We start from the raw sequence: 18027 nt of genomic DNA on the forward strand, positions 1-18027 counted from the left end.
ATCACAGAAAAATATAAGGTGGAAATCACCTTGACTTATAAAAAACTTATAAGGCAGAAAGCTAATGTTTTCTTCCAGAGACAGCAAGCCTGCTGAGTATCTGACCCTCAAATGAATTGGAGGTTTCTATTGCAGAAGATCAGTATAACTGCCTCCAGATGGCTACACGGTGACATCTGCCGAAGATTTCTGAAGGAGATTGTGATTATTAGTTAAAATTAAATCCCTGATACAACATTTAAAAGTTGAACTTTTCAGGCAGTTTTCATAGGATATTTTTAGTGTTTATTTTTTTAATTACAAATAGCATGCATGCCTTTTTGGAAAATACAAAAAAGTATAAATTATCAAGAATCAGCCATGTTCCCACAACTCTAAGTTGACTGCTGTTGCCATGTTCATATTTTTCTCTTAGTCTTTTTTTTCATATATTTCATATATTTTGACATAGTTGAAATTCTATTGGATATGTTTTGTTCGTTTGGTATATAATGTTTTTTCAAAAATTTCTTTGTGGGCCGGCCCCATGGCTTAGCGGTTAAGTGCGCACGCTCCGCTACTGGCGGCCCGGGTTCAGATCCCGGGCATGCACAGACACACCGCTTCTCCGGCCATGCTGAGGCCGCGTCCCACATACAGCAACTAGAAGGATGTGCAGCTATGACATACAACTATCTACTGGGGCTTTGGGGGGAAAATAAATAAATAAATAAAATCTTTAAAAAAAAAAAATTCCTTTGTAAATATAATTTTTAATGATTATACCATTCAATTTTATGAGTATACAATAATTTATTTAGCCAGTTGTATATAAAACATATAGGTCATAACCATTTTTTCCACTTCATTGAACCATCTTGTTAGCGACTTGAATTTCTTCCTTGGCATAGAGTTCCTAGAAGGGAATTAATAGGTCAAAAGATAATGACTGTTTAAAGTTCTTGGTACATTTTGACAAAATCTTTCTTTAATTTACAATCCGAGTGGGTACTGACTCATTTTCAGTGTTCTCATGTTTCATAAATAGCGACATATCTCAGTTTAATTTGGCTCTTTTTTAGTGAAGCTGTACATTTGTGCATTTGACTATTTGTGTTTTGAATTATTTGGCCACGTCTTACCATAATTTGGTAAGACAGAGGTTAATCACATATTTATTGAACAGAAAGCTGAAATTCAAATAATATGGTCAAAGTCATACCACAAATAAGTGGATTTGCAAGAATATCTAGTGAGTATATCTTACTACCAAGCGTTAATTTCCACTCATACTATGGTATGATTGGAAATGGAGTATGATACTATGGTTATCAAATAGATTACCATGATCTAATCAAAATAGCATCAATACTACCCCTTAAAAGGCCAATTTTAAACATTCATAAAGAGTCATATGACATTTTAAAAAATTCTTCACCCTTTAGTAGACAGCAGTAAGTTTCTGATTTTAAAAATATATGTAATGGGGCCAGCCCCATGGCTTATTAAGTGCGCGTGCTCCGCTACTGGCGGCCCGGGTTCAGATCCCGGGTGCGCACCGCTTGTCCGGCCATGCTGAGGCCACGTCCCACATACAGCAACTAGAAGGATGTGCAGCTATGACATACAACTATCTACTGGGGCCTTGGGGAGAAAAAGGGAAAAAAAGGAGGAGGATTGGCAATAGATGTTAGCTCAGGGCCGGTCTTCCTCAGCAAAAAGAGAAGGATTGGCATGGATGTTAGCTCAGGTCTGATCTTCCTCTCACACACACACACACACACACACACACACAAATATATATATATATAATATGTTTATCATTTTTTCCATTATGGCTTTGATTCCAAAATACAGTAAGAGTAAGGAAATAAATAACTGGAGGAAAGGGGAATTTCTACCTGTGAATTATCATAGAACATCACAGGAATAAGACGTACATTATAGGAAAACCAGAGGAAGAAACTTGTGTGTATTTGATCTTGTCATTTATTAATTTCCATTGATCCTGTAGAGGCGTTTTGCCGCAATTTGACTAGCTCTACCATACACTGAGAAGTGGCAGGAGTAATTTTTGTTGCATTGACCTTTAATACATTTGAAAGTTGATATTATTAATTACTTTTAATTTACATATTCATAGTTTTAAGTCAGGACTTTTCAGGATGTTTGGGACGAAATGGGTTCATGAGATTGATGTTTTATTTTCCTGTTCAAGAGTAGAATATGAACTTCTTCAAGGATTAGGCCTGGTGTTTTACTTTAAAAAGTCCCCTTCTTTATATTTCTATCCTGTCTTCCAAAGGAGAAATTTTTGGTAAGTTACTACAAAAGTTTTTCCTTTTTGGTATATTATATAAATATTTATATTTTTAAAGTAAGAGTGGTATTTAAAAGCTAATTCTTATGCTTTTCTTTTTTCTAATGTGTTCTAGTTCTGCCTTTGTAGAAAGCAAATTAGATAATAATTAAAATAGAACATTTAAGAGATTTAAGAGGGCTGCTCATTGCCCAGTCTGTATCCCTTGAAGTGTCCTTATGTCTTTAGGGGGAGATTAGTAGAGTCTTGGAACTCACTTTTATAATTCACTTACCTAAGGGATAATCTAGTGCTGGAAAACCAACATACTAACTATAAAACTAAAACCCACTAGAATAGTAAACTGGAATAGCAATTTGTAGTTTAGAGGTGTAGGATATATTGCTCATCTCAGTGACCTGAATATTCTCATCTCTATTCAGGGTGGCTTCCTATCACCTCTGTGCCTCAGAACTTGAATAAGCCATTAGACTGTGCTTAGTGAACAAGATCAAGGTGAGGGGCACTGCATGACCCAAAGGAGCATTTATTCTTAGAACAGAACCTAAAAATCCTTCCACCCTATGGTGAAACTTGCTATTCTCCTCAGTTGCAACACATTTACAAACCATGTCTCAAGCTGTATTATTTCCACAGGTAGCTGATACTCGTATAATGCATTCCAATCATAATTAACATTCAGAAAGTACTATATTTACATTTTGTCACATGGTCCAAAATCACTTTTTATGAAGTCCTCACTTTACATCCCTTTCATTAAACCACACTGAGTTACTGTCACTAAAAAACAGTAACACTTTCCTAATTCTTATTCACTGGAGAATTGTCAGCCTGAATTAGAGAATTGTTTTTTAAGTTTTTACTGTGGACATTTTTAAATATATATCAACATAAACATAAATCCAGATATCATATTATTTCAATTCATGAGTATTTCATTATAGGTTTAAAAAACCTTAAAAGGTTTTTTAAAAACCCACCTAACTACAAAACTATTTCACATCTTTAAAAATTTAACAAGTTAATTTCTTAACTATATCAAATATCCGGTTGGTATTTGTATTCCCTACTACCCCACGAATACTGCTTATGTTTTTACACGTCTTGTAGAATGTCCCATGGTCTGGATGTTATGACTGTGTCATCATGGTGTTGTTTAACATGTTTCCCTGTATTCTCTGTATTTCAGTAGTTGGATCTAACGTATTTTTACTGCAATTACATGAGATGGGAGTGCAAAAAGTTGTTAAAGCTAGATGAAGAAATAATACTATGTAAAGAAAGTTTATTTAAATGATGAAAAAGACTGGTAACTAATAGAGTTTTATATATAAATTAAGATTTCTGATTTCGTGAGAATTCTCAGAAAGTATAATGGTATCGCTCTGATTTGAAACTATTTTCCTGAAAGAATTTGCTAAACAGAGAAAACTTTAAAGACATATGACAAATCACATAGTAGTTTGAATCTCTGTTGAAAAATACAGCAATAACAATGGTTTTACACTAACAGCCTTTTATTTTTGTGTTTATATTAGGATATATCAGAATCATGTTATATTGTTTCCTTTATTCTTAGATAGTACATTTTTTTTTAAGCAGTAAAATATTTTCTCTTGGGGCCGGCCCAGTGGCATAGTGGGTAAGTTCACACACTCTGCTTTGGCAGCCCAGAGTTCGCAAGTTCAGATCCTGGACACAGACTTACTCACTGCTTATCAGGCCATGCTGTGTCAGGCGTCTCACATATACAGTAGAGAAAGATAGGGTCAGTTGTTAGCCCAGGGCCAATCTTCCTCAGCAAAAAGAGGAGGATCGGCAACAGATGTTAGCTCAGGGCTAATCTTCCTCACCAAAAGAAATATATATATTTTTTTCTGAGTCTCATCATTGTCAAACTGCGTATTTTCTTTTGTAAAATATAATTTGGTGAGATCCAAATAAATTACCTTTTTATTTTGTTAAATTAGTTATTCTTTTTTAAATAATTATTTGAACAATACAAAAATCATATTTAGAAAAAGTTGTAAAATAGTAAGAGCAATGAAATTAGGAGTTGTTTTTTCTGGTTTTAAAAAATTAGTGTTAGGGCTGGCCCCGTGGCTTAGCGATTAAGTGCGCGCACTCCGCTACTGGCGGCCCGGGTTCGGATCCCGGGCGCGCACCGAAGCACCACTTCTCCGGCCATGCTGAGGCCGCGTCCCACATACAGCAACTAGAACGATGTGCAACTACGACATACAACTATCTACTGGGGCTTTGGGGGAAAAAAAAAGGAGGAGCATTGGCAATAGATGTTAGCTCAGAGCCTGTCTTCCTCAGCAAAAAGAGGAGGATTAGCGTGGATGTTAGCTCAGGGCAGATCTTCCTCACAAAAAAAAAAAAAAAAATTAGTGTTATTGCCATAAACATAAAGTAATTTTTATACAAAAGGTAATTATTTATAACCCACAGAGAAAATAATTAGATTTAAGTTTTACTGCTAACCAATTTGAAAAATAATTTCACTTAAGTAAATTTGTAGGACTGTTCATTCGAAGAATCTTTACAGTCATCTCCATCTCTTTGTGCTGTGTTTTTGTGTTTGTTTGATTTTTTTTTTTTCATAGCTCATCAGTAGGGTACTTGCAACATCCGGGATCAGACCAAGTACAGTTTCCTCGAACTACTTCACCATGCAATTCTCAGCAGCTTCAAAGCCACCAGTGTGCAGGTATGAATAGATAATTTAAAAAAGATAATGGTTTGTCTATTTGAGAAATAATTAAAATGAATTCCTTAGACATTTCTAGAAAAAGGTTGTCAACTTGTTATGTGCTGAGATATACCCAGGATATTTAGGGTGCCATGCAAAATCAGAGTTAAGAGGTCAGTCCACTTCTTCCTTTTGTGCTGCTGCCACTACCACACTGCTATCCTGTTTCTCCTCCTCAGACTCTCCTTCCTTCCCTGCCTCATAAATATTGATGTTCTCTGGGATCCTTTCCAGGCACTCTCTCATTACTCCTCAAGCTCTTCCTGGGTAATCCAGCCCAAATCTTTTTTCTGCTGAGACATTACCACATAGCCAACTGCCTACAGGGCATCCCTACCTGGATGTGTCAAAGGCAGTTTAGATTTAATATTTCTCCCTCTTCCTGCATTCTTGACCTCACCTTCTATCTAGGGACCAAAACAAATTTCTAAGTCATAATTAACTCTCTTCTCTCTCCCCTTTCACATTCATGGCATCACCATTTCCTCAAATCTGATACCTTCTTTCCTTCCCCACTGCTGCTGCTTTTGGTCAATTCTTTTCTTGTCCTATTTGCACTATCTCTCTTAAGTGTTTCTGCTTATTTCATGTTTCCCCCATGCTCAACTTTCTTCCTACACACACACAGACACACACACACACACACACACACACTCTTCAAGAATTATTGTCCTGAAACAAAAGTCTCTTCATTTCATTCCTTCTTTTCTTGTCCTATTTGCACTATCTCTCTTAAGTGTTTCTGCTTATTTCATGTTTCCCCCATGCTCAACTTTCTTCCTACACACACACACACACACACACACACACACACTTCAAGAATTATTGTCCTGAAACAAAAGTCTCTTCATTTCATTCCTCTGAGTAAAAAATTTGCATGGATTTGCCATCTACATTCCCCAGCAAGTAGGCTTCCTATTTATACTTATATGCTTAAGTCATACAGAACCTTGTTTCTAGAATATACTATGCTTTTTCATGCCAAGATACTTTTGTACCTGTTCTCCCCTCTGCCTGTAATGCCTTTCCACCATCTTCTGTTTGCCAAAATCCTGCGTCCTTAAAGTTTGACTCAAAAATCACCTCTTCTACAAAGCCTTCCCCAGTCCTTAAAACAGAGTTTGTTTTTCTCTGCTTTCATAGTGTCTTAAATAATCCTTTATCATAACACCGTATTTTATTGTAATGATTTGTTAACATATGTAACCTCTGAAAAACAGAGACAGAATAAATGATTATCAAATAAATAACTAATAGTGGCTGCATCCAGCATATACTGCTGTGGCTGAGGAGAACTTTGAGATGTCCCTAAGCAGTCAGCCCTCCTTTGATTTGCCTAGCCAGGTCAGGTGGTTCTATTTCTAGGGACCTGGAAACTACCATTATGGTTAGTGCAGTGCAAACTATGGCCCTGGAGGCAGGGCGCAGGATCCTACCGTACTTTACACTGAAGCAGTAAGTGGCAGGCAAAGTCCATGCTTAATACTGGTAGTGCTGCAGTGCTGGTTCACAAGAGCAATAAATCAGATACGAAGATAGATCTGATAGTCCATTTGTCTCTACTGTACAATTAGCAAATTATTTTTACATACACGGGGTCATCATAGCTCTTTAAAGTTAGCCAAGAAGGTCTTCTTAGCCTCTTTTTTCAGATGAGAAAACAATAAAAGAAGTTAATTTTCCCAGAGTCATAGGACATTTCAGGGTCGTAAATATCCATAGGATTGATTTTTCGCGGAGTTTTTCTTTGTGTATTTAGAATAATGCCTGTTTTAAAATTAATTCATTTAAAAAATTAAGCAGTTTTATAGATCATATCTCAATTGTGCTACTCTCTACTAGGTCCTGTAATATGTAATTGGACTTTCCTGAGTAATTATAGACCTATTATTTTTAGGAGGAGATGTTTAGGTCCATAGAGTCAATGTTTTAATGCCTTTTTAAACACACAGCGTTTGTAGCAGGAAGCACTGGGGCTTAAGTCTGGCTTGCATATATAATAGTAAACTTTTGTATAGAAATATAAAATTATTGCTATTATCTTGGTGTTCAAGGGATACCAGCTAGTTGCTGAAGTATAATGATTGCAGTGTCCTAATTCTCATTTTTAGCTGTGCCACCTCTGCCACCTGGTGGAGGAATGGTGATGATGCAGCTCAATGTACCAAACAATCCGCAATCTCGTGCTCACTCACCCCCCCAGTGGAAACAAAACAAATATTACTGTGATCACCAGAGAGGACAGAAGTGTGTGGAATTTAGCAACATAGACAATATTGTTCAGGTAAGATGCTTCTTTTATTATAATTTTAAAACTTTCAACATTTTAGTCACGTAAGACCTATAAGGCTTAACACTGAATTTGAAATCTTCTCAAACAGATTAGTAAAGGAGTTTGAACATTCCCTTTATCCAGATGATTTCTTTCAGTATTTAAATATTATTCCCCAACTTTTGCGTATTCAAATTTTTTTTTTTCCTGTGAGGAAGATCAGCCCTGAGCTAACATCTGCCAGTCCTCCTCTTTTTTTTGCTGAGGAAGACTGGCCCTGGGCTAACATCCATGCCCATCTTCCTCTACTTTATATGGGACGCCGCCACAGCATGGCTTGCCAAGTGGTGCTTCAGTGCGCGCCCAGGATCAGAACCGGCGAACCCCGGGCCTCCAGAGCAGAGCGCAAGCACTTAACCACTTGCGTCACCGGGCTGGCCGCTCAAAATTTTTTAATTTAAAAAAGTCAGAAGATAAACTAGATCTAAAATATAATAAGGAAAAATAATTAAGGAGTTTATCCTACCTTTCCCATATGAGCTATATTTTAGTGTAAACAGCAAGTTGATGAGGGAATCCTCTTCATCATAGAAAAAATACGATTAAGAAATGTAAAAACAATGGTAGAATTTAAAATCACTGTTTTGGAATCCTGTTAATTAAAAGATCAAGTAAAAATCATCATCAGATGTCGAAAACATTAGGAAAAGGTTTATGGGGAACTTTAAAATGGATAGATTAGGCAGACAACACTTGAAGCAACTGATCAATTGTAACATCACTAAAAGTGGGTCGACCAAACATTATTTGCCTCCTAATGTGGTGTAGAAGGAAGTATACAGCATCACCTATGATGTACTGTTATCAAAAAAAAATTGAACCCAAATCTCATCAAGCCTCAAAGTCTAGCTATTAATTTACAGAAAACACAGGAAGAAAAAAAGCCTGTATGATACCGTGGAATATTTTACTGGACAAATTGGCCCCATTTCTCTAACAAATAAATGACATTTTGAAATGAGGGCTGAGTCTGTTATAGATTAAAAGAGACTCAAGAGTTACGATGATCAGGAGCCAGCCCCATGGTGTAGTGGTTAAGTTCAGCGCACTCTACTTTGGTAGCCTGGGTTCGCAGGTTTGGATCCCAGGCGTGGACCTACGCCGCTTGTCAGCCATGCTGTGGCGGCGACCCACATACAAAATAGAGGAAGATTGGCACAGGTGTTAGCTCAGGGCTAATCTTCCTCAGCAAAAAGAGGAGGATTGGCAACAGTGTTAGCTCAGGGCTAATCTTCCTCACACACACACACACAAAAACACACACCTAATAACAGGCCATCAAAACAAATGAAGCAAAACTGACACAATTGAAGGGAGAGATAGACAGTTCTACAATAATAGTTGGAGACTTCAATACTTCGCTCACAATAATGGATAGAATAACCAGACAGAAGACAAGTAAGGAAATAAAGATCTTAAACACAATAAACAACTAGATCTAACAAACGTATACAGAACATTCTACCTGACAACACAGTGTACTCATTCTTCTCAGGTGCACATGGGACGTTTCTTAGATAGACCATATGTTAGGCCACATATTAAGTCTCAGTAGATTCTAAAAGGTAGATATCATACAGAGTCTCCTCTGGAACCAACATTGTACTAGAAGTTCTAGCCAAAACAATTACGCAAGAAAAAGAAATAAAAGGCATCCAAATTGGAAAGGAAGAAGTAAAATGATCTCTGTTTGCAGATAACATGATCTCCCCACTAGACACTTATAACTAGAGAGGAAAAAATAGTAAGTTGACAATGGAGAAACCCGTCAGACACAACTTTAACCAAGCAGTTGAAGTAAACGTCACCAACACAGTGGTGACAAATGGACAACATGATCCTTCTTATATGATGCATTGAGAAGGACACAACATCACCCCTCTGGTTTTCCTTCCCCAAGTGTATATCATGAACTTTTTGATGAGGAAATAGCAGGCAAAACCCAAATTGAGGGACATGCTACAAAATAACTGATCTTCAAAGTGACCTTCAGAAACTGAACTTCAAAAATGTCAAAGTCATGAAAAAGATGAAAGACTGAGGCTCTGTTCCAAATTAAAGAAAATTAAAGAGACGTGACAACCAAATGCAGTATATGATTCTAGACTGAATTCTGGACTAGAAGGGGAAAATTTTTCTTTTTTTTGCAATAAAGTACATTCGTGCAACAATTGGCGAATCTGAATAAACTCTATAGATTACATAATATTACTGTATTGTTAATTGCCTGGTTTTGTTAATTCTACTGTAGTTATTTATATAAGAAAATGTCCTTGTTTTTAGGAAACAGACACTAATTATTTCTGGATAGAGGAGTATTGTGAGCAACTCATTCTCAAATAGTTCAGGAAAAAAAATAATATATACAGAGAGAGATAAAACAAATGTAAAATATTAGCATTTGGGAAATCTGAGAATTCTTTGTACTATTTTTGCAACTGTTCTTTAGGGATGAACTGTTTTAAAATGAAATATTAAATAGTTAACATAAAAAAAGGAGATAGATGTATATATTCTCTCATTGAAGAGCATCTACAGTATTATTGTCAAGGTACAAAAGCAAGATTCAAAAATAGGATATATAGCCTATTTCCATTTTTATAAAACATAGATGTATGGATGTATATGGATAGGAATAATCTACCAGTGTTTGTCTTTGGGAGTTGGAAATTATAAATTTCTGTAATGTTTTAATTTTTTGAATAACAAGTACATATTGCACTAATGTAACAAGTACATATTTGTAGTCAGAAGGAATAAAAATTTTTGTCTAAAAGGAAATTTGCGAAAATCCTGACTAAAGTGCTGCCCCTTTTTCTTGATGTAATTGCAGCACAGCCCTCAACTCAGTAGTCCCATTGTTTCACCAGCTCAGTCGCCAGCACCAGCTCAGCTGTCCACTCTGAAAACTGTCCGTCCCTCTGGACCACCACTTTCCATCATACCTCAGTTTTCTAGACCTTTTGTCCCCGGGCAAGGTAAGGATGCAGGAAGCTAATCAAAGCCTCAGAGAATTCTAAGACATCCATTCCCAGTCACTTTGTGATTTATCTTGGTACTGCTACCTTTCAGTTTCCCGTAGGAGTGCATTTTCACCTCCACATATTTATTTATTACCATATACTCTCCTAACATTAATGTTTCATCACTAATTAATAATTACCAATTTAGTAATTACCTACATTCATTAATTACTTACATGATAGAATTAAAATGGCTTTAACTTACTATCCTTAGACTCCATTCCTCTATAGTGGTAATACACAATGTTCTATATTTCTAATCTCTCTATTAAAGTAATATACATCAAGAATTTATTCAAAAATTTATTCAACAAGCATTTATTGGGGACTTACTGTGGCCCTGATGTACAAAGATGAATAAGGTGAATTCCTCATCCTCACTGACTTTTGGTCTAGTTGGAGGAACAGACATGCAAGTGAATGATTATAAAATAATATGTAAACCATTAATTTTATTTCCTGGAATTTATCCTAAGGATAATGCACACAATGATTTATGCGCAGAAGAGTTTATAGCAACAAAATTTCAAAAACAACCTAAATGTCCATCAGTAAGTATTAGTTAGATTATGGTATATCCATATAAGGTATACTATGCAGTTATCTAAAAATCATGTTTTACAGAACTGTTAATTCATAATACAGTGAGTGATTTTAGAAAACAACTTACATGAATATATCAAAAAAGAAGAAATACAGATGTCCAATAAGCTCTTTTTGGTTTTTTTTTGAGGATGTTTGGCCCTGCGCTAACATTTGTCGCCAATCTTCTCTTTTTTTTGTTTTTTTCTTTTCCTTTTTTCTCCCCAAAGCCCCAGTACGTAGTTGTGTGTCATAGTTGTAAGGTTGTAGCTCTTCTGTGTGGGACACTGCCTCAGCGTGGTTTGATGAGCGGTGAGTAGGTCCGCGCCCAGGATCTGAACCAGTGAACCCCAGGCTGCTGAAGCAGAACTCGTGAATTTAACCACTATGCCACCGATCCAGTCCCCAATAAGCTCTTGAAAGGGTGCTCAACATCATTATTCATTAGGGAAAGGAATATTAAAATCTGAATGAAATAATCACTCCGCCCCCACTAGAATAGCTATAATCAAACAGACTAACAGCACCAAATGTGGTGAAGATACAGAGCAACTAAAATCCTCACACACTGGTGTAGGAGTGTAAAATGATAACACCATTTTGGGAAAATATTTCCAATTTCTTACAAAGTTAATCACTTACCTTACAGTGTAGCAATTCCACTCCTAGGGCTACCCAGGAGAAATAAAAACATGCCTATGCAGACTTGTACAAGACCATTTATTACAACCTTATTTTATTATAGTAGCCCAAACTGGACATGACCCAGCTGTCCACCAACAGGAGAATGGATAAACAAATTTTAGTATGTCCTTACAGTGGAATGCTACTCAACAATAAAAATGATCAAAGCAAACTAGTGACATGCAACAACATGGATGAATCTTAGAGTCATTATGTTAAGCAAAAACAAACCAGACCCAAAAAGAAGACGTGTATATGATTCTAATTATATGAAACCCAACTATAGGCAAACTAAGCTATGGTGTTAGAAATCAGATAGTGATGTGGATGGGATATGGAATTTATTGGAAAGGAACTTTTCAGGAGATGAGAATGTTCATTATCTTTTTTGGGTCCTGGTTACATGGACTTTTACAATTGTTAGAATTCATGAAACTCAACACTAAAGATGTGCATTTTATCTTATGTTAATTATATCTCATTTTTTAAAAGAACTGTAAAATACACACATATACACGTGTGAGCGCACATATATAGAACAAAGATTGAAAAGATACACACCAGAATGTTAGAAGTGATGAAATTAGCAGGGTGGTTTTTATTTTCTCCTTTGTAATTCTCTATTTTCAAATTTTCTACAAAACCAATTACTTTAATAGTGTAGAAAAATAAACTATGTTATAAAAAATAAACTGAAACTGTGTGGATTGAAATAGTGTACAGCAATATGGTAATATCAAGATACATACTCTAGTATATGAATGCCCCAAGAGGAGCAGATAGCACAGCCTATAAGGAGGGGGTCTTTGGTTACTGCTAACTACAATCTCATCTTCATATTTGAAAGGAATTTGAAAAGAGTACTGCTCCATAGGCCTAAACTTAACTCTGACTTGTTTGCAACTGTTTTTTATGCATCTTAAAAATGCTTCACGGACCTGCCCGGTGGCGTAGCGGTTCGTGCACTCTGCTTTAGTGGCCCGGGGTTTGCTGGTTCGGATCCTGGGCATGGACATACGCACCACTCATCAAGCCATGCTGAGGTGGCATCCCACATAGAGCAACTAGAAGGATGTACAACAATGACGTACAACTATCTGCTGGGGCTTTGGGGAGGAAAAAGGAGGAGGATTGGCAACAGATGTTAGCTCAGGGCCAATCCTCCTCAAAAAAAAAAAAAAAAAAACGCTTCACACTGAGTCTCTGATCTCAGTGCTAAGCCTCCATGTCGGATGTCGGATCTGCCATTCAGCTAGTGCTTGGGAAGGAGCAAGTATGTCATGAGTGTGTTCTCCCAGGGAGCTGCCCAAGCACCTTCACAGTGTTAGTCAGAAAAGAGCCCCATCCGTGAGGATGGAGACCAAAAGAAAGTGGTAGGAAGTTCACGCCTTGCGTCTCACTTTATGAAACTATTGGGAGAAGGGATGTGTGATTTCCTGAGGATGCTTTCCTAACTCCTACCCATAACCCTCCTCTAAACCCAGAATGTGCTGAGTTTGGGGAGTTATGGTTAAAATGAAATGAGAATACAACAAACGAAAACATTGTTCTCCAGGACAAGGGTTTTGCAGTCAGCATTTATGAAGCCCTTTCCATGTGATGATTTTAGGTACTCCTGAGTGAAACAAAGTAATTGGAGGATCTCCATCCTGACTACCCCACACTTGTTGATTTAGGAAGGGCATACTTGCTCATGGATAACACTTAAGAATTGTGCCACTCTTTCTAAGCAAATTCAAATTATAAATACAAACTTTCATTTAAAGAGAGCTTAAGGGAAGACCCAAGACCTACAGTGTAAATATATCCATTGATTAAGACTGTAAAAATGTTTCTGTGAATATATGTAAATGTATACATACAGATATTTATAGTAATTGTTAGTGAATTTGGGGAGATAGAGAGCTTAATGTTTCTCCAGGGTTTTTCCTTTCCCCAAAATGTAAGTTATATTAATTTTTAATCATCAGAGAAAATGTGGATTTTAGTATTTCAAGTGAGTGGAATGGGCATTATAGTTATTTTGGTGGATTTCATGTGGAATGTTAAAATATGTAGGGAAGTTTCTCTCCATACTATCCCCATTTCCCACCACTTACCCTCCTTCATAGCCACTATTATTAGTCTTTAGTCCTTTTAGAAGTTTACCCCAGCTTTTTAAAGGATATATGGAAACTTTCAGTTCTTCTTAAAAATATGTCAGTACCTACACTTTTTTATTCTATCAAACGTGTTGCCCCTACTCAACTGAGAGGGTTTAGAAGACTGTGAAGTGCTCTATAACTGAGAAAAAAAAAATGTAAAAATGTTTTTTCATTCAATTTCAGGAGATGCCAGATATCCATTACTTGGCCAGCCACTGCAGTACAACCCTCCTGCTGTTCTGCATGGACATATTCCAACCCAACAGGTGTGAAAGCCAGTGCCTGGCCTCCTAGCCTTTATTGGCAGAACATCATACTTCTGTTGCTGAGATTGTGGGTCACCCTGGGCCCACCTGTTGGAGTTGCACAAGGGAGAGCTCTGTGCCTCAGCCAGTTGATTTATCAGTGTTGTCCCTGGCCCCGTTGAGAGCAGAGCAAAGGAGACGGTGGCACGCTGCTTGGCTGAGCAGTAATTCACTAGTGCTATCCAAAGATGGGAGGTGGCCGGGGCGTTAGCGCACCCTTGCTCATGAAAGACAGTCAGTCAGCAAGTGACTGGTCATAGTGAGGGACAGAAGGGCCATTGCCGCAGAGGCATAATTCAAAAGGCCTGGGATTGAGTTTTTCCTGCTGAAATACAAAACCCAGGCTGAATATGTTTGGATGTTAAGTGTTTAAACATTACCAACACATTTTTCAGCATTGTTTACCTTATTTCTCATCTGTTTGTGGGTTTTCAGGGTCAGTCTGGCAGCAGGCATGGAAACCGAGGAAGAAAACAAGCTAAAAAAGCTGCGTCCACTGACCTTGGTGCAGGAGAAGCAGGTGTGTCCCTGAGAGGCAACTGGATGTGGTTCTACAAACTGTCGACCAGTTTGACAGTCTTTAAAACTGTTCCACACCACAGAAGTGGGTTTTCCTCCTCCTAGAGTTCTGCAGAAAGTCATAGAAAATTATGCCATCTATAATGTAGGCTTCTTGAATATGTTCTTTTAATCCTGTCTCATTTCAGGTTTGAGAGTGTAGTAGGCTAAAGGTGGATTTAGAGGGGTGAGGGGACCAAAGGGAAAAGATGAGTGCCAGAGGAATAGGTAGAATGAAACTCTTTGCCTCTCTGTTCTTTGAGAAAGGAAGTAGTCCCTACACCCACAGGGAGATAGTCTGAATGAACAAATATATCACCTTTGTATGGCAAAGTGCTTTCAAGTGTGTGCCTTAACTTGCTACTCAACAGCCTTGGGGTGGTTAGGGCAAATGCTGTTATCTTTGTTTTACAATGAGAATGTGAAGTTCAGGAAAGTGTCTGCCCAAGATGACGCTAACTTAGAGAAGCCACTGCACAGCCTGTGTTGTGTATGTGCAGCTGTCAGTGAAGACTGTGGAATGGGTAGTTGAGTACCATTAGCTCTACACCTCTTGCCTAAGAGTTAAATAGGAATGATTTAAAAGATGGCTATAAAAATTAGAATTTTGTGGATTTGAATGGTTTCAGAAAATCCCATTCATTTCCTCTGTCATTTTTGGGTCTCTTGTACTTTTTGCCCACCTTTTTGGTAGCAGAGATGATTAATTCTACCCTTTTTCTATTCTAGTTGTTGGGAAGGTCTTGGAAATTACTGAACTGCCAGATGGAATAACTCGCATGGAAGCCGAGAAGCTTTTTGGGGAACTCTTTAAAATTGGCGCCAAGATTCGGTGGCTCCGGGACCCCCAGTCCCAGCCCCAGCTGCGCCGTCACCCCCTCTGCTGTGGCAGTGGGGACAACACTGTCAACCCTGAACGCTCTAAACCCAGTGACTTGGCCTCCACATACACGGTCTTAGCCACATTCCCCTCCATTTCAGCTGCGCAGAGTGCACTGAAGAAACAAATTAACTCGGTTAACAAGTTTAAGCTGAGAACAAGCAAGAAGCACTATGACTTTCACATTTTGGAAAGGGCAAGTTCTCAGTAACAGAGCCACCTTGGACCATTGGCCTTTATGATTCCCCTGTCCTCTCCCATCTTTAATTGGCTTGGTATTTGGAGTTTCTGTTAACATGATAGAGACTCCTAGGACATGTGGTCATGGCGTTACAGCTTTTGAAGACAGGCCAGTGATCCAGCAAAGGGGAGGAAAATACACATTTCACCCCACATGACTGTAGGAACCCATATTGGAATGATACAGAGTTAGCAGCTTTTTCTGAGGAAATGCTGTTCAAAGGCCTCCTAACTTTTATAGTTATTTTGTTTTATATTTCTGAATTCTTGTATCAGATCCAAAGCTCTATTGTACAGCAAATTATTCTTCAAAATGATTACAACCAGTTGCAACCTGTATTTCTTTTTTGCAGCCAGCACAATGTGACCCAACATAGAATTTTGGGCAAAAGGAATGCAGGAGTGGAATAATCATCAAAACCATGTGCTGTCTTTTTGGGGGGCAGACTAAGGAGAACCCACAATTAGAAGATTACTCTTCCCCTATACCTCCAAACACAAACAATTTCCAGAAAATACAGAACTCCCTCATAGGGTCCTTTCCTTATTCATTTAGGTAGTATGAACATTAAGTGTAAAGTAAATTATGTTCTTAACACCTCTTAATCGAACCACTTAGATTCAAAGGGGAATAGGAATCATTCTAGGCAGGAAAATACTTCCACTTTTTTTTTTTTTTTTTTAAGTGTCCCTCCAATAACTAAATGCCACTTAGTTGCATTCCCCTCCTTGTGGATTTTTTGTCACCCAGGGAAATGCATTTGATGAGTGCTGGAAACTTCTTAAGTGGTTTCAAATTTGTTTTCATTGTTTGCAGCGGATCACTGGACATCAAAGATTCAATGCACTTATGAACAAGGAACCTTTTTTTTTCAATTTCTGTGTAATTTGCAAGGCTGTACAATGTGTGCTGATGCAAGCCTTTTTTCAGTTCAAGAGAATAAATGTTTACAAATATAGATCCACTTTGTCTTTTGTACATTAAAATCACCTTTTTAAATGAGTGTCCATATTGAAGACTTAACTTGTCTTAAGATTTCAGTTTCAGACTTAAGATGAAAGATGATAGGGGCCGGCCCAGTGCCACAAGCGGTTAAGTGCGCGCACTCTGCTGCGGCGGCCCAGGGTTCGCCGGTTCGGATCCCAGGCGCGCACCGACGCACCACTTGTTAAGCCATGCTGTGGCAGCGTCCCATATAAAGTAGAGGAAGATGGGCACGGATATTAGCCCAGGGCCAGTCTTTCTCAGCAAAAAAGAGGAGGATTGGCATCGGATGTTAGCTCAGGGCTGATCTTCCTCCCAAACAAAAAAAAAAGATGAAAGATGATAAACCCCCTCGTTTTACAATTGTTCCACAAAGCGTCACTGTCTCTGTGGGAGTGATTCCTCTGGGTATGATTCATGTCATTTTGTTCTCTCATAAAGTTAATACCAATCAATTGTAGAAAATTTTGAGTATGAACATACAGTCAGACAACGAAAAATAGAACATTATGTTGGGTTAGATAAAGAATTTGTGTTTTTAGCTGAGATATTCATATCGAGCATCCAGTTGTCCAGTTTAGCTCAAATGCGTTATAGAAAGCTTTCCCCGTTTGCTAGCTGAGCGGTGAAACTGCTGGGAAACCCAAAAGGTGTGGGGTCTACCATCTGCAACTTGCCTGGAACCTGGTTTGCTTCCAGCCTAGACTAGAGGTTTACTTTGCAACTCAGGGGCAGCAGGTGTTATCAGACTCTGGCACAGAGGTTCACTCACTCAGGAGTGTTTGCAAAGTCCCACTTACTCCCAGGGAATCCCAGGCCTTCCCACAAGCTGGGGCATCCTGATGGTGAATATTGTATTCCTGAGAGCAGAAGTTGGAGCTGTCTTTGAACCATCTCAGATTAAGAAACCATACCCAGAGGAAGAAGTAAGTGAGGACTGTGAAAATTACTCACTTCCAAGGCCTGTTGAATTTTTATTATTGTTGACTATAGACAGAGATGAAGAGAGTACATAATTAGGGCCAGCATTGCAGCAAGAATTGTTCAATCATACATGTGGATGGAGACAAAAAAACCACAACCCTATAGTTTATTTCAATATTCAATATTTTCTTTAATGCATGCAGTAGGAATCCGGGTAAACCTAAGTGGGTTTTTTGGTATTTTTTTTAATTGAGGTATAATTGACATATATTCGTTTCAGGTGTACAGCATAATGACTTGATATTTGTATATATTG

The 18027-nt window shown here is 38.0% G+C and overlaps 1 protein-coding gene across 11 annotated transcripts in view; it reads left to right on the forward strand.

Moving 5' to 3' along the window:
- The window catches only part of R3HDM1 (R3H domain containing 1), a 181945-nt gene extending 165182 nt beyond the window's left edge, over positions 1-16763 (forward strand). For 10 of the 11 annotated variants that reach the window (XM_058548883.1, XM_058548872.1, XM_058548875.1 and 7 more), the window contains 6 exons: positions 4909-5012; positions 7166-7338; positions 10220-10364; positions 14003-14085; positions 14560-14644; positions 15412-16763. In XM_058548883.1, coding sequence (XP_058404866.1) covers positions 4909-5012; positions 7166-7338; positions 10220-10364; positions 14003-14085; positions 14560-14644; positions 15412-15773 — 952 coding nt within the window. In that variant the 3' untranslated portion in view covers positions 15774-16763. The remainder of the gene's footprint in view (positions 1-4908; positions 5013-7165; positions 7339-10219; positions 10365-14002; positions 14086-14559; positions 14645-15411) is intronic. The other variant, XM_058548881.1, reaches the window with a different exon arrangement.
- The last annotated feature ends 1264 nt before the right edge of the window (positions 16764-18027 follow it).

The sequence above is a fragment of the Diceros bicornis genome, chromosome 10 (genome assembly GCF_020826845.1).
Source record: "Diceros bicornis minor isolate mBicDic1 chromosome 10, mDicBic1.mat.cur, whole genome shotgun sequence".
NCBI classification, from domain to species: Eukaryota; Metazoa; Chordata; class Mammalia; order Perissodactyla; family Rhinocerotidae; genus Diceros; species Diceros bicornis.